Source organism: Oculina patagonica, chromosome 11 (genome assembly GCF_052425735.1).
Source record: "Oculina patagonica isolate OP01 chromosome 11, crgOcupat, whole genome shotgun sequence".
NCBI lineage: Eukaryota > Metazoa > Cnidaria > Anthozoa > Scleractinia > Oculinidae > Oculina > Oculina patagonica.
The window spans coordinates 17,532,235-17,555,889 of NC_135768.1; the positions used below are offsets into that span (position 1 = coordinate 17,532,235).

A 23,655-nucleotide genomic window follows, 5' to 3' on the forward strand; every position below is an offset into this window, starting at 1 on the left:
CGTTACGAGGAAAATACTCCCTTTCTCTTGGAAATATTATTCCCGATCATGGCAAAATATAAGTCATTAGGGCTGAATAAAGGATTATTCTTTTGAAAAATTGTCTTTCAGGCAAATTTTAAAGCATTTTTCTTTCAATTTTAGCGAGGAAATCATCAGGCCATGGCCATTGACATAAACAATGTTCAGCGAAGGTTTCGGCCACTTGAAACGAAGTTCGCCAAGGAAGATTAATCAATACCAACCAAAACAGGTATCGAAGCTTTAATACAGCACAGACAGTTACAAAAATGCTTGGTTTTCAAAACCTATTCCATAAAATTGTTTTCAAATAGGTAAACAAGTTTGCTGTAGGTATGCGTCCGGAATTAGGCACACCTCATCAAAAATTCAACTTAACTCTTTGGTGACCGTGCTCGGAAATTAAGAGCGAAAACTGAAAATTTATTATATGCTGATAAACCTAGTCCTTTTACGTTTACTTTAATATATAAATAAATATAATATATCGCGCACTTTGCGAGAGCAGAGCGCTTTATTGAAACGATGTAGTTTGACGCGCTGTAAAAATCGGATTTACGAAGAAAATAATTTTTACCTACCTCCACGAAAACTTGAATTTTCCCCTCTAAACGGAGCACAGCTCGGCCGAAAAAAGGGCAAACGAAAGCAGACTAATCGCTAAGTCTTCTGAACTTTTTGTTTAACTTAATTTTAATGTTACGACGATATACGAAATTTTTAAGTCGAAGTGTCCGGAAATAGGGGTGTCCGGGAAATAGGGCAACATACTGAACTTGTTATCTCGACTGTACCGTAAGTTACTGATTAACTGTCTAAGCTCACTTGTAAAAATAAAGAACCCATTTTTTGAAGCCTAAACTGTTTTGTATTCGATGCCGACTGACACAGATGTAGTTACTGTACTGACATTTTGATATTTTGATATTTTGATATTTTTTTGAGTTGCAAAGACAATGTATGACCGAAAGTACTCTAAAGTACTCTGTATTTTAGAGTAAGACACCCTTTCACGGCCAGTGTCAACTTCAAATTCAGTTTTATAGATAGTAAAATTAATTTAGATTCCGGTCTTCGACTTGAGGTTAGTAGTAACGCTAATTAAAATCCAGAGTTACAATTTTTTGGCTTTCTTACAACCGAATATATGTTTATTATTAGTATGGGAACAGAATTGACCCTCTCGGTCAACCTGGGACCAACTACTGACTGAGAGAGTCTTTGGCGATGTGACGGCTATACGTACTGACCAAAAGGAACGCGGGCACACAAAGCGCGATGTGCATTGTTCTGAACAGGCGTCTCCCGCAAAACCTTTATACCCCAATAAGTTGAGACCGGGTTGTAAAAGAAATGCGATGAAAGATGTCGTTCTACACTTCTGTGAAGTGTTCGAGTAATCAGAGCCCTTCAGTCAACCGATTATCAAGTGAATCACAGTTCAACATTGGAACTTTTTGCCACAGTTTACGTGAACTTTAAAAGCAAAACAAAAATGTATTTTCAAAGTGTTGATTCCAAGCTCTCACGTTCAAGACACATGGACGCAACATTTCATGCGGTATGTAAGCTTGAAAGGTTGTTTATTATCATTTATTATAATTTCAAACAGTGATCTTTAATAGCGATCAATTAACGTTTCATACAAATCGTTGTAGTTTTTGCCACAATGTACATGCTGTGAACCCGGGCACCATATGACAGAACAAGGCAAGTTTATCAACAACTTGCTTGTGGCATAAATTGGTTAAAAAGCTCCGTGTCACAAATATAGTTGTCGGGGTTCAATTTTACCCTAAAATGCTGCAATCTGATATTTTCCTTTGCTCTGGTTTGTTGTAATAGATGATACTGAATAAAAAACAAAGAAAAATACCAGATTTGACTAAAAGTAAAACTGACCCACAACATAGATATTGTTTTGCAAGTCAAACCGTAGAATGCAAGTGACATCAAGCGAAACTGTCTTCCGGATGAGGGTGCTGGAATATTATCAGTTGTCAGTTAAATGTCGGCAATTTCTCGGTCATATAAAAAAAAATTCAGTCCAGTTCTCAGGGCTTTCAGTAAATTTTAAAGATCTCAGTTCTCAGCTTTCAGTTAAAAATTGCATTATTTGTCAGCTGACAGTTAAATTTTGAACAATTCTCGGCTATTACTCAAACTCCACTAGAACCCTCTATTTCATAGCTTTTCATCTTAGGGCGCTGACCAATTTGTCAGAACTGGCCCGCCAGACCGGTTTATTCGAGAACAGAATTTCGCTGTTTGTCAGATTTGTCCTGTCATATATCAGTAAACGCATAAATATTATACATTGTTATTATGGTATTAATAGGAAAATCATGTGGAAAAGGCCCATTTTACACTCAAAACTACCGTCCCGGCCGGCCAGTTATATTAAATGGAAAGCGCCCTTAATCTCGTCTCAGAACGATATTTTTCCCGCGCCCAATGACCTTTTGAAACTTCGTCAGTTGTTTCTCCGTTCTCGTAGAAATACAAATTCTTAACTGTAAACAAAGGAATGAATAACCACAGGAATAATAAACAATCCTCTGGTGGTCCTTGATGAACAAGTGCTCTTACACAAAACAGTGAGAAGTACCTGTCGTGGCACTTTATTTGTGTTTCGCCTGAAGCCCAATATGAAATGCCTTCCGAACAGTCGGCACATATCCTTATTCAGTATTGAAATAATACGAATATGGAAAAACTCAAAGAGTAAATAAGTTGTCTTTTAAAAGATAATTCTCTTGAACGACCAGTGGTTGAAATACACCCCCTGCGGTGAATGTTTTGTATTTATATCTCAGTGCATAGACTTTTTCGAAAACTATTTTGGTTTCCACAGTTTATCTGACAGTGTTTTTGACACTAGGTTTTACACATTAGAAAGCTAAGCATGGTAAAGCTTCGTATACCAACACGACCACAATTAACCATTTTAACAGTGATGTTCCGTCGTGTTTTTCTTACAATAAGGCAACGAAACTTGTTAAATCTTAACGCTTTTGCTTTTCTCATTTTATTTTCAAAGTTTTGACATTAGTCATTTAAAAACAAAAAAAAAATGTTATACGCGTTTCGAAAAAGTCTGTAAAACTCTTGTAACCATTCTCTAAAAAACTCATGCATGTTTGGTTTGCTAATATCTCTTGCTAAGAGAGATTGGGAATGAAAAAAGACCTTTTGGAACAATTTATTTTGAGGTAAGTAATTTTATACTCATCGATCTCATTTGTTTTGTTTGATTTGTTTGAGCGATGGAATAGTTCCAACGCTGTGGGATGCCATTTATGATATTTTAAAACCAAAGAGTTTCGGAACTCAGTAGGTTTTAATATTTCGGCTTTTACTGTTTATGTATGTAACGGATGAAGACTGCAGCAACAACGATCCGAATGAACTGCCGAGTGAACAGCCTAACATGTGCGCAACATGCTAGGCTAACATTTCCTTTAAGGTGTCTGTCTTAACAAAGGTTTGTTCTGATTTGGCAGTTTTATAGAAAATTTCAGACTTAACATGGTGCTAAATTCTCAGCAAGACGCCTGTTTTTTTTTTTTTTATTACTACAGCCATACCAATAACTTAAAATGTTCCGTTTCACCCAAGATTTTAAAAGTTTCCTTTGGCCGTTCATAAGTAGATAAGTAAAGTCTGCATTTGGGCTTAGTAATCTATCAGGCCGGAGCTTAACACAGTTTCCGTAGCATTAATTAAGTGACTACGAGTAGTTTTACTCCTCCCTAAATAGCAGGACCAAAGCCCTTTCTTGTCGTCTAGGAAATCTTATTAATCTTAGCCATCCTTTTTTCTGTTCGGTAAATATCTCTTTGGCTTTTTCTAATTTCTACCTTACCCACCCCCCCCCCCCACACCCCCATTATTTGCCATCGATTTGAAGTTAATGTTAGTGCCTTGCAAATTGGCCGGATAAACTGCCGCTTAGCTCCCTTAATTTCGTCACAATCATTAAGGAAAAAAATGGCTTAACATTTCATCAATATTAGCTTTATAACAGCAGGAAGACTGGAAATGATAGAGCTCGAGCTTCACGTTTCGTCATCAGAGAGGTCGCTTAAGGGACGGACCATTAATTTTTTGGAGGGGGGGGGGGGGAATAAAAATATTGAAAAAAAAAAATGTTTGCAGGGCCTGGAAAGACAAAATAAATTGTTTGCAAAAACGATATGTATAACAAAAAATAGTAAGAATTTCGAAAAAAAAAATGTTTGCAGAAGTGCATAAACTAAAAAAAAGTTTGCAGAGGAAAATTTTTCATCCACCCCTCCAAGAAAATAATGGTCCGTCCCTAAAGCTGTTACATCAGGTACTGCTATAAGATCGCTGGTTTTATATATACGGTACACACATTTCTGCGTAAATTATATTTGGTAAACCCGGTGTGACAAAAAAGTGTTAAAGTTACGACGACGTTTATATGGCCGAAGTGTAATATTGTTTTTCTTCCCACCTTCCGAACAACTCCACTATCAAGCCCCTCCCATGACAAAAACGATCGTTTTAAAAAAGCATTCGAAAGTCTAGATTCTTTGAAATCTTTGTTTATTTTATGTGTGGGACTTTAAAATCTTGTGTACATACAATGCGACAGCTCGAATATTTAATCTGACTTTGGCGTTTGCCTTCGATTTCAAGAACTTCGAAGGGAGCAGTCTCTTCAGTAGTTATTCTGTACAAGTACGGTTTATTTGGATCCATCGCCGAAGTTAAATCGATATCGCTCCCACAAGAGAACAGTGAACTGACTAAAGAGAATCAGCGAAGTGAAAGCTTAAATATCAAGAGAATGCTATTCAAATTCTATTGAAGGCAGGTAAGCTTAGATCGTTATGTATAGTTAAACTTATGTGCCTGAGTTTACACTACCCTCTCACACAAATGTTGGTTTTATAAATTCCCAATTCAAATGCTATGGCTAAACTTAATTCCAAAAAAATCTTGCTGTGACTTATTTTTCTTCCTGCTTTTAATATACTTGTTTAAACAAAGAAGGTGTATTCAAACTTTGCAAAGGCATGCAAGCTTTTTATTGCAGTTCTAATATAAATATGGAGTAAGTTAATTGATTGCAGTCATATTTGCATCCATCTAATCGACTTAAATATTGAATCATTTTGTCTCCTAAAACTTCGGCCCGTAACCGGGGACGAAACAATTGCATTAAATACAGAGTTTTAGCGAGAGACGCCTGCATTTTGCGAAGGTTCAAAGGAATGTATTATGTACACAAACCGCTGTTTTAATATCGGATGTTAGCTCCGCGTCTGGGGCCCCCATGTGCTTAGTCGCTTCCAGCTTTTTGGAACTTGCTGTAATTGCAAACTTGCCATGCAGCCTAATTTAAGACATTTTTAGTTTTTGCTAAGTACAGGTACCAATTGCAACTCTAAAGCAAGAAATTTCCTAACAACAAAATACCCTGTCAAGACTGTTTGAATGATTTTAACTGTTTCGACTTAACGCATTCTGTGTACGTACATGTGTGTTTTCAGTAACTCGTCTATGTTTTAATGGTTAGAAGTATACTTTTCCCCTAAATGGCTCATTGACAAGAAAATTAAGAGCTGCAGCTAGCAACGTCAGAGAGAATAAGGTTTTATCCTTCAAGTGTTGGCCGCTACAATGTTCAACTAGTCTGAAAGAAATCCGAGGGGATCTTAATGTCTTTACATGGATAGCCTTGAAATGATATTGGTTTCGTAACTACGTGTGATGATAAGCGGTTCTTAATTTCGGATTGCTTCATAGAGTCCTTTCTCTTAGGATTATCCTGATCCAGCATTGGAGGTTTCCTTTTCCAGGCGTTCGGTTGGTTGGGTAACAGGACAAAAACGACGAGAGTTATGTTTAAAAATACATTTATTTTGCAGTGTTCTCAAGTAAAAAGAACATGGCAGCGAGGAAAATAAAATGCGGCAGAACTGCAGAAAGATGAATCCATCGAAGATTGAATACACACAATCAAATGCTGACATGATGAGAGACTAAAAGTCCAGGACACCACTCGGCAGAAGAGCCTTGGACCAGTAGAACCATGCATGCTCGCCATACTCTGAGATGCCTACTGATAGGCCTTCTTGTGACATCATTTCCTCCTGACTCAAATGGGAAAGACCTTGATCGCGAGGGAAACGGTAGGTTAGTTTTACTTGTCTCTTCAGATATCCGCCTGTGTTATGACAGTAAAGTGAAATTTCGCCTTTCAACCATCTCGTTTATGTGACCGGCACCTCCTTATTAGGGATACAGCGAGATACGAGCAGTTTCTCGGATCCTTTAATGCAACTCCCCCCCCCCCCAATTATTGGGCCCCGATTTTGGTGACCCATTTATTGGTTAGATTAGTGGGGTTAAATGGATAAAGTAGTCTATTTTGAAAAAAAAAACTTTGCTAGTAAATAGCAATAGATGGTTAATCGACCTTATTTGTGCTAAGAGTAAAAATCTGCGTTCGAGCCTAGTGGCCCGTCAGGCCGGAGGTTATCCCGGTTTTCGTAGCATGTAGCAGCTAGGAGTATTTTTTTTTCTCCCTGGATGGGATGCTAGTCCATCACAGGGTTATCCCCAACAATAAATTCGCCGGTACCCTGGGTAGAGAGAGGCACTTTCAGAGTAGAATGTCTTGCCCTCGAACCCGGACTGCTCGAACAGGAGTCCAGTGTACTAACCGCTAGACCACCGCGCCTCCCTAATTCCATTATTATATGTATGACATAAATGCATAACCTTTGATTTCTTTTCTGTTGTTTCACCGGCAGGAATGTCTGCTAAATCAATCAAGTCCACAGCGGAAGCTTTATCTGCGAGATTATTTCAGTTAGCCAAGCGAAATAAAGGTGAGTAGATATTTATTCCAAAAAAGTAACTTTAGGTTCATGCTTTTCTCAATTATTTGTACGAAGAATAACTTAGCTTTATGGTTGTAGAGTAAATTAGTCGGAATACCCGCATCTTAACCATACTTTAAGGGGCGAATTAGACGGTACAATTTTCAAGGACCGCGGAGCATTTTTCTTATTGGGAGGCTGACTAGTAACTTGAAGTGGGGGAAATATTGGGGGTAGGGCTAAGCCCCCCCCCCCCCCAGCACCCCTGCTCCGCGGTCCCTGATTTTACCTTCGACTGTCGCATGCGACACGCTTACGCAATACATTGACTATAACACAAATCGTGTCGTGTAAATCAATCTAACCATATCCTTACGACAGACACACGTGCGTGTAAAAGGTAGGCCTGTCGTAAGCTTGTCGCATGCGATAAAGTCGTACCGTATAAATCGGCCCTAACATGTTCCATTGTTTGGCTCTAATTCATCCTGATTTCGTATCTTGCAGGATCTCATTTGCCTCCTCGAATGCAACTTACCGTGGTCATACCAAGTAACTCTGCTACTGGAACTAGAAATTTCAACGTACTCAAGACATTCGTGCGGGACCTTGTACAAGAGTTCAGTGTATCCCCCTCAGGAACCAGGGTCGCAATGGTAACTCACTCCTCAGCCCCTCGCCTCGTTTTTAGCTGGTACAAATTTATGAACATGGAATGTACCCTAAAAGCCATAACGCCTCTCAGGTAAACACTTAAAATAACCATCACAAAACAATTTGATCACACTGTTTGAATCTGAATTGTATAACTTATAAGTGTATTGGCAACCGTGTGTATAAGAGTGCAATTTGGAACAATTTACATTAATTGCGAATGTTATTTGAAAATTCTTTCAAAATTGCACAGGTCTTTAAGCAAGTGCAATTTGAAAGAATTTTCAAAAATCACAAATAGAGTAAATCCTTTATTGTTTGAGATTATTCATTTATTATTGTAATTTTTGTAATCAGCTGACGATTTTTTCGGTGCGAAAATATAGATTATCTATCTTATCCTTAATCTGCACTGCAGTGCAAATTAAATGATAAATTTACCTGCTCTCAGCACTTTCACAATGAAGTAATTTTTTCAAACATAAAATAAGTCATTTCAACTATAATTATATTAATTACAGTTTCGTTTTCTTTGTCAACAGATTTCAATCTGGGCAAAACTCTCCTCTAGATCGTATACTCAATTTCGTCAAATCAAAACTCTACCCCCAAGCAAAAAGTGAAAAGAATTCATCTCATAAAATCCTATTTATCATCGTAGAAAGTACAGTTTTAAATTCTTCAACACTGGCCGCTCTTCCCGCCAAAACTCTTCACGACGACGGCGTAGAAGTGTTTCTTTTGACAGTTGGCAAGCACGTGACTAACAAAGAACCAAATAAGGTCGTCAGTAAACCTTTCAAGACTCACCTGTTTGGAGTAGGCTCGTTCCCAGATCTTCTCAGGCTTTCCAAGGCTTTTAAAGGCAAAGGTAAGTTCTTTTTTGTGTCCCAGATATTTTGTCTCACTTCCATAGAACAAGTCAACTGACAAAGTGTACGTACGCAGGCGCACCATATTGCGCTAGACGATTTTAACGCAATCTTGATTGCGTTTACATGTTATAAGTTTCTGAGTTCCTATAGAAGCAACATCATTTCCCAAAAATCTGTTCGCCACTGGCATTAAAAGGAATGCTATAGTGCAGCGTATAGTGGGTATTATGTTAACAATGCAGCCCTTAAATCATTAACCCTTTAGCTGATTAACTGGTCAAAAGGCGTGCTCATTGACCATGGTCCTTGCACCACTTGTGACGCCTTCATATTTCGCAACAGAAGATGTTTTTATGCTCAGACAATAAGTAGGAAAAAGTATTGCAAAGAACGCCCAAATAACCCTAAACGACGCCTGTGGCGCCCAACGAGACAGTTTTACTATAGATGTCGGAACACCGCTTTTACGCTTAGGTGTCCTTTTTGGGCGATTTGAAGCATTATTTTTAAACGCTAAGAAAAGCGATTTTTCAGTCGGATATGCTAGCTGGGATCTCAAACGTCAAAAATATTTAGGGAACGAAATATTATTACTCGAATTTATGAGCCACTGTTGCCTTCTCGAAAATCGTTGCTGGCCTTTCTCCGAACGTATCTGCAATTTCTCATCACACTTTAATCTGAAAATCGTAGGCGATTACAGGTCTTTCAAACAGATATTCACCGAAACGGTCTGTTGGGTGCCTCTGATGACGAAAAAAAAGAGACTACTCGGCTTATTGTTAACTTGAAATTTTTATTTCTAAACAAATTTTGCATTCCAACTTTCCCCTCAGGATTCGATCACAGCTGTTCTGGAGAGGGATTTGTTTATGATGAATGCAATCGCCGCTGCCGCTGTAAAGACGAACAATTCACTAACTGCTACAGAATACGAAAAGACTTCATAGAAATGTCCCTCGAGGAGCGGCGTCGCTTCGTGAGGGCCTTTAAAATAGTATCCAAAGAGGCCCCTTATAAGAGTACTTATGATCTTATCACCAGGCTTCACCCAAAGTTCTTCGATATCATTCACGAAAAGCCATTTTTCTTCCCTTGGCATCGCTGGTACCTGTTCATATTCGAAAATCTACTGCGTCACGTTGACTGTCGCGTGACCGTGCCGTATTGGAACTGGGCGCGAGCAGTGTCACGCAAGCGCATGTGGCGTCACACCGACATACGTGATATTTGGAACCCGGGATCTCACGGCCTTGGCGGTAACGGAGAATCTCGAACTGGGTGTGTCCGTAGTGGACCTTTCAAAGCCGGGCAGTGGTCTTTACCAAGCTGGTTAAGTTCTGATTGTTTGTCTAGAAAATTCGATTACAAATACTATTTGCCTGGAGAATGGTATGTTAAGTACCTGATTAAACTTCCTTGGAATAAATTTAACAAATTTGAATCTGGCGTTAGGGACTATATGCATAACGATCTGCATAATGCCGTAGGCGGAACTATGTCCGAAGACGAATCTGCAGTCGCACCAGAGTTCTGGTGTCACCACGCTTTCCTGGACAAGATCTGGTCAAACTGGCAGGACCATGGACCTAAATATAAATTTATGTACTATAGGAGGATAAACAAGACCCTACCAGGAGGGAATCATTTCGGGTGGGAGTTTATGGACCTTCAAAAGCAGCCCCATTGTGTAAGGGTCCTGTATGAAGAGTCGCGCAACCAAAAGGTGTCTGATGGAACTGATGATGGTGGGAGCAGTGACAAGGAGGACGATAATGATAATGATGACGATGATGACGTTGACGATGAAGATGAAGATCACGATGATGATAAAGATGTTTATCAAAGAGAAGAAAGAACTTAAATAGCGCTAGCGGACTTAACAAAAAAAAAAACGAGCTGATTAAGCCCCAGCAAAATTAAACTTTAACACATTTTTTTATATGAATTGATCGGCTGAGGAAAGCAAAGCTCAAGGAATCGTTCAAAATTAGATGTTGCACTATTTTAATAGGATAATTTTATGATAAGATAGTTTCTCTTTGCTGATCTGTTACCATATTCTCGAGACCCGCCCATTTGACTTTTTATTGGTATGTAAGGAGAAATTAGACGCCGATTACTATTAAGGCCGAATCGTTTTCCTTTCTTTGATTCTTTCAGTTGTGCAACAACGAACTCAACTTTTTTACGTCTTTATAACGAAATGGTTTTAGATTTTTGCAATAGTCAATAAAAGGTTTAAAAAGCATCTTTTTAAAGCTCAGAAATCTCTTAGGAAGCAGCAAAGGCGATGTAAAATTAGAGATGAATAGAAATAAAGTATTTTTCCAACAATGTAGCGTTTGCTCTGTCGACTGAGGTAAACTAGGCTCATTCTCGGTGTAAGAACCTTTGAAACTCACCCGCTTTATGTAAACCGAATAAAGACCAAGACAACAAGGAACCTCAAAATAATATAGACGACAGGAAAACAATAGCTGCAAAACAAAGACAAATTTCATGGGCTTTTATACCGAAGTAAGCCCGTAAACTGAATGAATAAAGACCCTGAAAACTTGCTTAACAAAAACTTAAGATTAGACGAATTAAGACGTAAGACTTAAACTTTAATCAAACGCAGGGTTGAGAAGGTAGTAGGAAGAGAAATTTTGTAAGTGTTAATTCTTGTAAAGGAAGGTTTAAAATGTGTTTGTTTCCCCAGCCTTAAGCACATTCATCAGTTTCAAACGCAAATAATTTTGCCGTAGAAAGAGTTATCATACGTAATCTGGCACCTTCAAGTAAAGTAACGCAGTTCTCGCGCTCTCTACAAATGAACTGTTATCTAATTCTCTTTATGTCTTAAATTCCTCTACCGAAAATGGCGTTTTACAAATACCGAAAGTAAAATTATTCGATCGTCCACATTTGCTTTATAAAAATGCACGAGAATATCACATATTACTTTGTTTTCGAAATGAAGTGAAGGAATTTACAGCGTTTGTGATGCCGGTCTCTTGAGATTTCAGTTACAAAAACCATTGGATTCAAAAGCGGTTGAAGTTTATTTCTGTATAAGTCAACAGTTTAACTTACATTACTCGTTTTGCTAAGGATTTAAACATGGAACGCTACAGTAAAATTAAGCCAATTGGTTCAGGAACTTTCGGTCAAGCGTGGCTAGTTGAGTCGATCGTTAGTAAGAGAAAGTACGCTTTAAAAGAACTGGGCGTCAGCGCCATGTCTGAACAAGACCGCCATCTTGCGTTGAACGAAGCGAAGATTTTGTCGAAGATGAAACACAAGAACATTGTGCGTTACAAAGAGGCGTTCGTTGCTCAGGGAAAGTTGTGTATTGCTATGGAATTTGCTGAAAAAGGTAAGTGAATAATATAAAGACGAGCTTTCTGTCGCCAGTTTAATGCTTTGGTGGAACATTAAACAGGAGTGAATAGTTTTGTAAACGGTATACATTATTTGCGCTTCGTCTGTTTTCTGTTAATAATTTTTTTGTCAACCAAGCCGGCAATGGATATACTCAGTAAGACAAGATATCTTCATATAGGTTTCTAACAAAATGTTGAAAGGAGGCGCTTGTTTAATAAGTGCAAGGTGAAGAAATCAATGAGTCTCGTGTCTCATTCATTTCGCAAAGATTTAACCACAGGATTACCATTCTCTGCTTGAATTATCTTGGAAACCTGCGAGGGTGGTAGGGCTGTGATTCAACGGATCCAAATCTGAGTAAAATTACATTTAAAAAAATTATATTTTTTAAACAGGAGACTTATACACCAGAATCAGAGAGAGGAATGGATTTTTTTTCCCAGAAGTGGTAAGTTTCCAGAAATTATCCCTTCGATTCTTCTCAAAAATGTCTATAATCCTGGCTGGGAGAATTTCACACTTGGTAATGACAAGGTTTGCAGTTCTAAATCCAGTGGTTCACTTCAGTGATAATGATCTTTTTTATCTTTCTTCCATCCTAACCAAAAAATAAATTCAAAGAGAAATGCAGGGTTAGAGAGTTCTCAACGTAGGCGGGGGGAGGGGGGAGGGGGGACAAGTTCGCGGATCGGCAGGTTTGGCCTAAAAACAGAACGCATTGTGAATTTTTGCGATTCATCGAGCCGGGGGAGAACTAGAGGGATCAACTTCCCATACATTCCCTTAAATGAAATCTAAACGATGCTCTTACAACTTGCAAAGCAATCATAGGGGCCGTAGTCAGCGGATATTTCTAAGACGCAGGATCAGATCCTTTCACTCGGCACTTGCCAAAACACAATCTCGTACCCAGAGCCAGCGTTCCCCTTGACCAGCGATCGGGAAACAAACGGCTCTGGGCTAATCCAAATCCGGAACTAGGAAATGGTTCCGGGTTGTTTATGCGCGTGCGCCGTAGATTGTGGTGAAAAGAACAAGTTTTCGACAGCCAATCAGATTTGGTCGCCTTTGTGGCGGGCTTTCAGATTAGCCTCCATTTCGCGGAAAAAGATGGCCTGTTGCCGCACCATCGAAGAACCGCTGACTAGAACATGAATCGATCGTGTTGCAAGTTGTGAGAATATCGTTATTCGGTCCCAGACCTCCTTCCCTCCACCCCCTTGCATTGGGAGGATTCGCGGATTGCAAAAATACAGTGGATCACGGATTAGCTAAGAATTTTGGCCTGGATTCTGGTCTCTTCAATTCAGGAAGATTGGATCGTAGATACTAAACGAAGTTCGGATTACTTTGGCCAGTCTACGTCAGTATGTTGGCGGAATTGTTGCAAAAACAAGCAATGAAACGAAACTTCTTTAAAATAACGGCTTATAAGAAACACCATTTATTGTCTGCTGCAGTGAAACTATTCAACACTATGTTTTCAAGTAATGCGGATTCGGTTTTAAAAGGAAATAGTAGACGGACAATTGGCGGATTCGGCCAAAAAGTTTTGCACTTATCGAGGAATTTGTGTACCCTAATTCACACCCTTTCAGCGAGTTCGGTTGTTTGCGTTTGACTCTAAATATGAAACAAAAACATGAAAAAGAGTTTTGCAACTTATTTTATTTTATTTTTTGTATTAGATTGTACTAAGCTCGCACATCTCTAAAGTCTGCTTAAAACAGTTCAAATAATAACAGCTTATTTCGCTGCCGCAATCATAACATAAATTGGCCAAAAACACTCCAACTTTTTTCACATAAGTCGTCGGACATTTGCACACACAAAACTTCATATTCTAATAAAACATTTAATAATCGTCTCAGTAAATTTTGAACTAAGTAGACACTAAGGTCTAAAACTACCTAGTGAAAACAGAGAAAATGCATAAAAATCATATATTTCATTTATAAATCAAACTCCCAAAACCGCCAAAAATCAGGTACATATTCGATTCGTCTGCTTTAAGACAGCACCAAAAGTAACAAATATTACAATAATTCATTTAAGACATGAGCACCAAACGACTTTGTATCACACTGTTTACTAGATTCGTTCACATTTCAATTTCAGCATATATATTTACATTTATTATTAATCTACTAGCGTTCTATCACAAATGCTGTTCTCTGATTGGCTACGCTACTCACTATCTATTCTGTTGTAGAAGGTGAATAGCGAGACAGCGTGCGACTGTGAACAGAATGGACGCCGCTTTTTCGCTTTTTAAATTGTCCGTGAAGAACGACTTGGATAATTTACTATTCGAGGCGGTGCTGGAGAAGATAAAGACTGTACCGAAATATGTAATGAAGATTTTACAAGGTAAAAAAGCATTTAATATCCATTTACGCTTTAAAAGCGGGCAATTTCTAATTTTATAACATTCAGAGACGTGTTTCACCGAGACATTTTGTGGAAATAAAGGTTAAAATGGTTTACAAACGAACACAGTTTCATCGTCCTATCGACGAGCAGTAAAAGAATGGCTTAACAGACTCAACCTGCAAGTTTTTTGTGTATCAATAAATAAAGCAACGATATTGAAAGCGAATTCAAGGTTGCGGCCCGGGGGTTGTGGGCGACTCGTTTAACTTTTCATAAATTTCTAATCGTTCACGTTTCCTACATTTAAAACAACTTGACTTCCAAAGGGCTCACAATCTAATTGTTAAATAGAAACATGACGTCACACAAACGAACTACAAATACTGAAGATTGAAACATCTACTTCAATATGTAAACTTTCTTGGCTGTTCCGCTAGTCACGAGAATACGTCCATCTGGTGCTGTTGCTATTGCAATAGGATTTGGTAAATGAGTGATAGTTTTGCCTGTGAAGCGACCGTCTAAAGAAAATTGCTGAACTCGGTTATTGTGACTATCACACACCAGAAGATTATTGGACCTGTCAACAAGCATAGCATACGGCCAGTTAAATTGTCCATCAAGATTCCCTTGTTTTCCAAACTTATACAAAAAAGTTCCTGACTGAGTGAAAGCTTTAATGCAGTTATTGACTCCATCAGATACGAGAAACTTTTTTTTGTAAGGAATGCAGCTAGTTGGATAGTTGAGTTTCTCTGGACCGCTGTCTCCAAGTATGGAAATAGTTTTTCCTTCCTTTGACAACACATGTATCCTTTGATTGCCCAACTCGGTTACAACGATGCGTCCTTCATCATCCCAACAAACATCAAATGGAATCTTAAACTCTTCTTTTCCTGCACCACATTTTCCAAAGCTTTTCACAACAGTTCCTGTCTGGATATTTATATGTTGTATTCTATGGTTATCGAAATCTGCAATCAGAATCTCGTTGTCGTTAAAAAATGAAACGCCAGCTGAGTAATTAAATTGTCCAGAATCTAATCCTTGGCTGCCAATTTTACTTAAACAGTTGCCTTCATTATCGAAAACATAAACGCAGTGTCCATTGTAATCTGTCACAACTATCTTGCCTTCCGTGTTAACAGCGATTCCAAACAATCTTTTGGGTACGTCTCCTTGCAAGAATTTTAAGTCCAACTCACCGACTACAACAAGTTCACGTTCTTTCACCTGCATAGTAAAAGGACAGGTCGGAAGTTTATCGCCATTGATCTTCACTTCAATGCTGTAGGCACCAGGTACTTTGGGAGTAAATTCAAATTGCAGATTACCGTCTTCTTTATCGCTAACCATCGCATTTTTTACATCTTTAGCGGGTTCTATCAGAACTTCAACTTGATCTTTGAGATCGGCCTGGTTACTCAGGTTCCCTTTAGATGTTTTGGGGCATAACGTAAACTCTGCTTCTACACCAGCCTGAAGAGTTTGATCCAGTCCTTCAAGTGTTGATTTATTTGCGTCTGCCTTGTTTTCAGTGGTCTCAATGAAACCCAATTTGAAGTGCGCTACAGAAGCCGCGGTGAATTTGATGACTGCGCTCTCATCATGTTTAGGAACTTCAACTGCACGCAGCACTTCAAATCTCTGCTTTAAAGTTTCTTTGATACGCATAATATCCGAGCTTGAGCTTCTCTGTGTCAGATTATTAGCAAACTCGACCGCTTGTCTCATTTGTTTGACCAGGGACTGCGCTTCTTCCATAGCCGAGTTAATTCTCTCGAGTCTCGTCACGCGTGTAGTCTCGAGTGATACAATCGCCTCTCGCTCGCGTTCTTGAATCTCTGCGATCATTTGTTCAGCAGCTTGCGAGACTCCACGTTTAGCAGTTGCGACATTTCTTTTCAGCTCAGAAATCGTTTCTTCAAATTGTCGAATCACTTCACCAAGCTCGCTTATCTTTTCCTTGATCGTTTCAGCGCGCGACATAATGTTGGGTTTCTCGTCATGGGCTGCTTTGTCGAGTAGAATAATCTCGTGATTCCTGTGATCCGTGACAATGCAAATTTGGCAAACACAAGCTTGACACGAAAAACAAAAGAATCTCGTGATTTCTTTCTCGTGGAACTGATGCGAGCAGAATGGCTGTCGCATCAGCAAGGCTTCGTAATCTTCTGCTTTAAACTCCTTCACTGGCGTGACTTTGTGCCCTTCAAACGAATCCTTTAACATGTCGTGTGCGTTGTTACAGTCTCGGCACATAAATCGTCCACAATCAAAACAATAATACATTTGGGAGTTGTTCCTTCGACATTGGGAACAAGTAATGTTACTTCCATCGCCACTCCGTCGAACAGCAAGGAGACTCAACAAACTGTTGTGGAAAAAACTGCTCGGCAAGCTTTTGAAGCGATTTCCTTCGGGTAAATCGATTAGAGCTTGGCATTCCGGACAAAGAAACTTTCCTTGTCTGTGGCTTGCTCTTGCATGATTCGACAGACACTCACAGCAAAATGTGTGAAGACATGATATAGTTTTGGGCTCGTTGTAGATATCGAGACAAATCGAGCAAGTAAGATGTTGTTTGAGGTTTTTCAAAAGCGACTCCATCGCTTGGCGTCGCTCAGTGAAGCTTGCGAAACACAACTGCGTGTTATTTTAGTTTCTGAGAAAACCGAATTAATTAACGTCATTACTGTCTACTAGTGGCCAATCAGATGTTATTTAAGTTTCCCTGTTCAATCAGGCATTGCATATTTTAAATGCAAGATGTAGTCTTCCTAGACCTTTTATCAAAACAATTTTACTATTTGGAGTTATTAACGTGATCGTGGTACGATTTCGTAAGAGGCCTCAAAAAGAACTTCATTCGTGATCGAGCGTCGCTGCTAACTAAAGCTCTTGCAAAACAGACATGACATCGACAACCGTCTGTTTCAGATTCTGAGAAAACAGAACCGATTAACGTCACGACTGACTGTTTTTTAACAAACAAATTGTTAGCTGACCATCATGTAGATGGGCCATTATAGTCTGCTGGGAGCATTGTTTTGATAAGATCGAACCAGTTGTCGTTTGTCTAATTTTAGACAGATAAGTACGCAATGCGTGCAAAAGCTAGTGTGGTTGAGGAAAATGACCTAATTCAAGACTTTATCACAGTTTAAAACGTCATCTTGACGGTTAGGCAACGACGCCAAAAATTTAAGAGTTTTTATGTGAATTCGATGGCAAAAATCTTTTTTTTCTCAAAAATTGAATTCTGAACTATTCTCCAAATTGGACGGATTTAGCTGTTCTGGAAAGTATCCACTTACGTCTAAATTTTCGACACATTTGTCTATATTATTTCCGCAGATTTACAAATAGACAACAATGAGAGAACGAATAAGATTCACGCATTTCCACTAGAACAAGCTTTGCGTCTATTATTTCAATTAAGTTCATAATTTTTTTTTTTTTTTTTACAATATTGCAGCAAATTTTAGAATGGTTTACTCAGCTTTGCCTCGCCCTCAAGTACATTCACGGACAGAACATCCTTCACAGAGGTAAGTATAAAATAGCCTTTATGCTAAAATAATTTTTCAAGTTCTCCTCAAGTTTACCTTAATAAAAAAGGTAACAGAGAACTCTCAATCTGGAGTGGAATTGTCCTCTTACGGTTGGGTAATGAAGGCCGGAAAATTTCCTGAACTCAAATGATCTCAAAATGGTAACTATCATCTTTTGTTATCATGATGCTTTAAAACATGCCAAAATTAGAGGGAATCATATGCGTTTACTGCCGTTATGTGTATACCCTCTGAAAATGAGACGTTTACCACTTAGTTTTGTGTTTCAGATCTTAAAACACAGAATATTTTCCTCGGTAAAGATGACATCATTAAGCTTGGAGATTTCGGCATTGCCCGGATGTTGAACAGTACTTTGGATCATGCGCAGACCACTGTTGGTACGCCATACTATCTGTCACCCGAGATATGTCAAAGAAAACCGTATCTTTCTTTAGAATTAATATAATAATGATATTAAAGTGATCGTGAAATTATTCTTCAAAGGTTCTCTTAGTAAAGTTGGTTTCAGACGAGGTTTTTGAGGTCTTTATGTAAAGACTATGAGTGGTCTCTCATTTTCCTCGATTTAATCGAGAAAAAATTGTGTTCTTGGGAAAGAAACTTTACTCTCATAGCGCCTCTCTTCGCCCAGATGTATAAATGTGACGAATTTAATGCTGGGGGTAACACTGAAATGGACTAGCATCCCATCCTGGGGAGAGTAGAAATACTTTTAGTCGCTTTATGCTACTAGAACCGGGATAAGGTCTGATGGGCCACTAGGCTCGAACGCAGACTTTTCCTTACGAAAAGTTGTGTACGCGATCGAACGCGCGCGAAAATCGTCTCGCGCGAGGAGACGCAATGCGGGGAGGCATTCGCGCGAGGTTAATTTTGCCCCCCCCCCCCCCCCACGTGTTTGCCCACTTGATTAACTATGAGAAAAATTAGGGACTACTCGAACTCTATATATGTGTGTTTGTAGTTTAAATTTTCTGGTCCTTAACTGTTTATAGCTATAATCACAAGAGCGACATGTGGTCGCTAGGTTGTGTGTTGTATGAGATGGCAACACTGAAGCACGCGTTTAACGCGAATAATTTCTCCGCTCTTGTTATCAAGATTTTACAGGGACAATACCCGCCTATTCCTGGGTAAGTAACAAATGAGAACATCCCGTCGGTTAGGCTAGTTGGCTATTATTTAATTCCTGATCACTTGTAAGTTTAAACCAGAAACCCATAAGGATTGAAACTTTTAACTCCATATGATTTGTATTGTACAAAGCGTTTGCACATTCGTTTTAATTAAGTGCCATATTTGGAAAATCATGAGAAAAAAAAATAACCAATCAAAATTGCAATACTTGGATTAAATTCACAGTGCGTGCTAGCTCGCGCTCGATGGCATAATCATGTTTTTTAACAAACTTGGTTGAATTTAGCTAAATTTGGTTAATTTCTCCTGTTTTATCATCATTAAGTAGTCTGGAAAACTTGGATACAAAAAGCGAATTTCTTTGGTTGCTGAAAGAAATTTACACAACCTCTTCGTGTTTCTAAATACGGCACTTGGCAAAACTGAATATTCAAACGCTGTGAATGCGCGTTACACGTTTTAACCCTTATGAGGTTCTGTTTAAACTAAAAAAGAAAAAAAAACTGATGGAAATTGTTTTCTTTATAGATGCTATGGACCACTTTTGGAGGACTTAGTTTCCGTCCTGCTTCAAAAGAACCCTGACGACAGGCCCTCCGCCAAGCAGCTGCTTTATGTTCCTGCCATGCAGCCTTACGTGAAAAAGTTCCTTCAGTTCGAGCGAGACAGGACTGATAGTGTTGCCTCAGACATTTCAGACATCTCTACCAGAACAAGTCCTGACTGCTCTCAAATTTCAAACCCTGGGAAAACGGAGAAAGGACGCGACGAAGTAAATGCGGTTAAGAATTTCAGTGTTTCAAAGCAAGAAGGTCAAGTTAAACAAAGCTCAAATGTCTCCATTGAAATTTCCAGAAGTACTTCTTCTAGAGAACGAAGGCTTTCTAGTAACAAGGCACCAAAAGAACAAGAACAACGGCGCGCCTCTGAAAGTGTACCAAACGATCGGGCACTTTCCGGCTTTACTGAAAACGCACCAAAAAAACGGGAGCCTATCTATGCATCTGACAGCGTACCAAAAACGCGGGAACATTTACGTGGAAAGTGTCCTGCCGAAGTAAGGAAGCACAGCCTACTTGCACTAGCGCATGCTCAGCAACGTAGGCATTCTGAACAGACCTCTGCTCGCTCGCAGCCTGGGTCAAGGATTCCCAAGGGACGAATTCATTCGCAGGGAGGCCAACCTCGGGACATTTCACTAAACGAAGACGATGTCTTTGCTCTCAATTATCCAACAGTTATCTCTACCAGAAAGTCAGATAATAACAATATTACAAAAGCGCGCGAATGCAAGAAAAGTGTATCGAGTGCCGCTCCTTCTCATTGTAGCAGCAGACTTACTTCAGTGACCGAAGAAAAGAAGCAGAAGCCCACAGTGTCTGTGTGTCAGCCGAAATGTATTGAAGACATGCGCACAAGACCGAGACGTCAATCTGCTATACCTGCTGTTAATAAAACCTGCTGGCCTGTTGAGCAGAAACATCAAAGGCTCACAAGTGGGTCGGAAATCAACAAAGTTGACAAGGAGAATGTAAGTGCCAATTGCTAGCTTGAATTCATTCATAATTTTCAGCATTGACAGCTAAAAAAAGTTCTCTTAAGGTCGCGGGGGACACCTTAGGCTCATCATTATGCATTTATTTAAAGCGTATGCACGAAGTACAACGACTCACATCGACAACTTTACGAGATATTTATGACTGGAGAAAAATATGGGCGCGTGCGCGTGATTTGTAAAAAATCCCTGTTTCTTTGATATTTTAACCAATTTGAAACAACACCTAGCGATATACGTTCATATAGATTGTAGGAAGTCTTTGAGCTTATTTTTATTTAAATTTTACTATTTCTGCAACTAGTGTTCTCAGAGTAATCACAAAAATATTCGGCATAAACAATCGTGTCCTTTTTGAAAACGCATTGTTCTCACCATAAAAGCGTGGAATATAATTACCATAATTACATCTCTCCTTGGCAAAATGATCGTATTTAGGTCGGGACACCTTCGGAAATCTCAAAGTTTGGACTTTTCCGACAATTTTGTGGCAGAGAATACAGCGCGGATACAGAGCTTCATGACTTGCCACTGCAGATAGGTAAACTATGAATACTGTAGTGTGTCATAACAGAAGCGGAATTTTAAAAGAGCGCTTTTAGAAAGAGGTAGAAGACATTAATTTCAAATTTGAGCACTTAAACCACCATAACTTGCTGGCAAACTTTAAATTAAAAAATCCGCTTCTGTTATGACACTCTAGAGGTATTGACTGATTAGTTTTTGTCAAAATCGCGGTGTGCTGTCTTCTACTCGTTCCGCAAACTCTGCCACAAAATCATGTTTTTCCCAATTTGGCACTAACGAGGCTATAACATCGCCGTAAAATGCAATCTGCCAAATAAAATATGACATTCACAATCTTTCATCATTTCGTTATGTCTCTGTAAATTTTGAGCTTAATCGCACCCATAACAGCCGAGAAATAAGCGTTTTAAAAAATGCAGGTCAAGCAAAATTTCCCTTCATGAATTTATTCATGCTGTTGGTATCCCCCGCGACCTTAAGCTGCAAAATATTCTGCATCCCAAGGGAGAGGGGGGCGGGGATGGTTCTGTGTAAGCCCAGTGTCCCATAACCATTGCATTGGAGACCATACAGTGTTCAAGAATTTTCTCTCTTTCAATCTCCACAAAAATCACAATTTTCGTTCGTTGGGATTGGAGGCAATGCATTCGAGTCCTAAAACGCGCCATGTACGGTATGCTTCTGTGTCTTAAAGACCTATATTCTTTTGGCCTGCGCTCTGGTACTCAAATACCCTTTGTGACACTTCGCATGTGAAAGCTTGGGCACTTGTTTCCCGTGACTTTAAAAATGCTTTGTGTTTATGGTTAAGTTTATATAAATGAAAAAATTTTGTCGTCCCAACAACAACTGACACCAAAACATTTTTTTTTTAGAGATGCTTTTCACATGCGCATGCTCAAGTGACCGCCAAGCGCCATGTCTCTTCAGGGGCGTTGAAGCAAATCCAGACTTCTAGCACAGAAAATCAACCAACGGCCAAGACTGGCACAGCAGGGACTGGAAACGAGGGCGAGATTCGTAAAAGGACGTATACCGTTTCGCAGGAAAGACGACCCTCTGTGTTTGAAATTCCAGAAGTGGATGGACAAAAGAAATGCAACAACGGAAACGGAAGTGGCAAAGACGGCAGCGAAAGTTACAAAGACGGAAAAGTTGGAAGAGGAAGTTACAATGGCGCAAACGAAAGTGAAACCCTGAGTGTTTTACAGAGAGACAAGCACAGTTTTTACAGTGACAGTAAAAGTTTAAGACCTGAAAAACATTTCAATCCTCCAGATGGAGAGCATTTGGATTTAGGCGAACAGAAATGTGCCCTTGAAAACAAGAGAAATGTCTTAGCACCATCTTGCAAGTTTACATTTTGCGGAAAGACTTTGCACCTAGACCATGTTGCCTCCCATGATTCAATTTACTCCCACATGGAGGCTCTGCGCATGTACCTCGAGAAGGAATTAGGAACCAGGCTTCTGACCGCTGTTTATCATTACGTCACCAACGTGTCACTTGAAGAGCACGAAAGGATTAACCGAACTGTCACGGCGATACTTGGTGAAGATAAAATGACGTACTTTCCAGTTTTACTTCAACTTGTGGCTTGTGAGGCGATCTACTTCCATTGAATATGACAATCAAAATTTTACAGAACAATAACACTTAATAGATATTAATAATGGTTTAGAAAAAGCTATTGCTTATTGTTATTGATTGTAGTTTCAAACGTTTAAAACAGAGTTTATCAAGTTATATATTATTTGTGTATATATCAGATATATTTATTTTTTGAATTATATTAGATCTTATTAAATAAAATAATGGTAATTGTTTTTGTTTGTGCTTTTATTTCAGCGCTTAGATTAAACTTTCAGTCGCAGAGAAAGCCAAATTTTAAATAGGACATTTCGGATCAATTTAGGTTTCTGGGAAACTGCTCACCTACCCCCTCCCCAAACCTAACATTAACCCTTACTTATCGCTTTGGGCAAAATGTTAGGTTTGGGGAGGTGTAGGTGAGCAGTTTCCCAGAAACCTAAATTGATCCGACATTTCTAGCTATATATGTACGCTTTGCAGACCTTCCTTTTAAAGCTTCGAAAATAACGTTGAAAAGAATGTCAATCACATGCATGAAGCTAATTAGTTCCTGAACTGTGATCTTCAGTAAAGCAATTGTTGTCTTGTTGACAACCTGAGCGGAAGCCATCTTTAGAATCAAAGTCTGACTTGTTTGTCACCAATAACAGCCAATAACCGGTCGTTCCACGGTCTACCCTCAGCCCCAGGGGGGGGGGGGGGGTACTCCGGCTTGCAAATGACGAGGATGATCGAATAAAAGCAAAATTCCCTGGACCAAAAATAACCTCCCAAAAATCCCCTGTCAAATTACCCCCAAAATTGCCAGGAGGGGCAAAAATATAACACAAAGAAAATCATAAAGGCACTTTAGTTTGTTTTTTAAAATACCCCGAAAAAATACCCTATTTATCGATATTTAAATCAAGTCACCCCAAAGAATACTTGCCAAATTTTCCAACCCAAAAAAATCCGAGAATCGCAAATTTCAAATCCAAAAAAATCCTTCGATCATCCCCGTCATTTACAAGACGGACAATTTCCTCTTATCTCACGTGACAACGTTGAAATGCCCGGGAGGTCGAGAAAATTGCTGAGAGACAAAAACTTGCACTCGATTAATATTGGTTTTTGAC

General features: G+C 39.2%; 3 protein-coding genes across 6 annotated transcripts; 2 read left to right on the plus strand and 1 right to left on the minus strand.

Annotated features, from left to right (window-relative positions):
* The first annotated feature begins 1,341 nt into the window (after nt 1-1,341).
* On the plus strand, nt 1,342-10,734 carry LOC144630510 (uncharacterized). 4 transcript variants are annotated; one of them, XM_078488861.1, is made up of 6 exons: nt 1,342-1,582; nt 5,922-6,185; nt 6,810-6,887; nt 7,386-7,623; nt 8,075-8,403; nt 9,244-10,734. In XM_078488861.1, exons 2-6 carry the CDS (start codon nt 6,086-6,088, stop codon nt 10,269-10,271), a joined length of 1,773 nt encoding a protein of 590 aa, XP_078344987.1. In that variant the 5' UTR covers nt 1,342-1,582; nt 5,922-6,085; the 3' UTR covers nt 10,272-10,734. The 4 variants fall into 4 exon arrangements, with proteins under 4 accessions (XP_078344987.1, XP_078344988.1, XP_078344989.1 ...); XM_078488862.1 differs by lacking the exon at nt 1,342-1,582 and adding an exon at nt 3,160-3,233; XM_078488863.1 differs by lacking the exon at nt 1,342-1,582 and adding an exon at nt 3,332-3,505.
* A 763-nt stretch (nt 10,735-11,497) lies between these two features.
* Nucleotides 11,498-22,751, plus strand: LOC144630328 (uncharacterized). Its single transcript, XM_078488680.1, has 7 exons — nt 11,498-11,768; nt 12,172-12,224; nt 17,628-17,700; nt 17,994-18,147; nt 18,723-18,860; nt 19,393-20,395; nt 21,823-22,751. Exons 1-7 carry the CDS (start codon nt 11,513-11,515, stop codon nt 22,567-22,569), a joined length of 2,424 nt encoding a protein of 807 aa, XP_078344806.1. The 5' UTR covers nt 11,498-11,512; the 3' UTR covers nt 22,570-22,751.
* LOC144630337 (E3 ubiquitin-protein ligase TRIM45-like) lies at nt 13,454-17,013 on the minus strand. Its single transcript, XM_078488692.1, has one exon. The coding sequence runs from the start codon at nt 16,757-16,759 to the stop codon at nt 14,549-14,551; it is 2,211 nt and encodes a 736-aa protein (XP_078344818.1). The 5' UTR covers nt 16,760-17,013; the 3' UTR covers nt 13,454-14,548.
* Nucleotides 22,752-23,655: the final 904 nt, after the last annotated feature.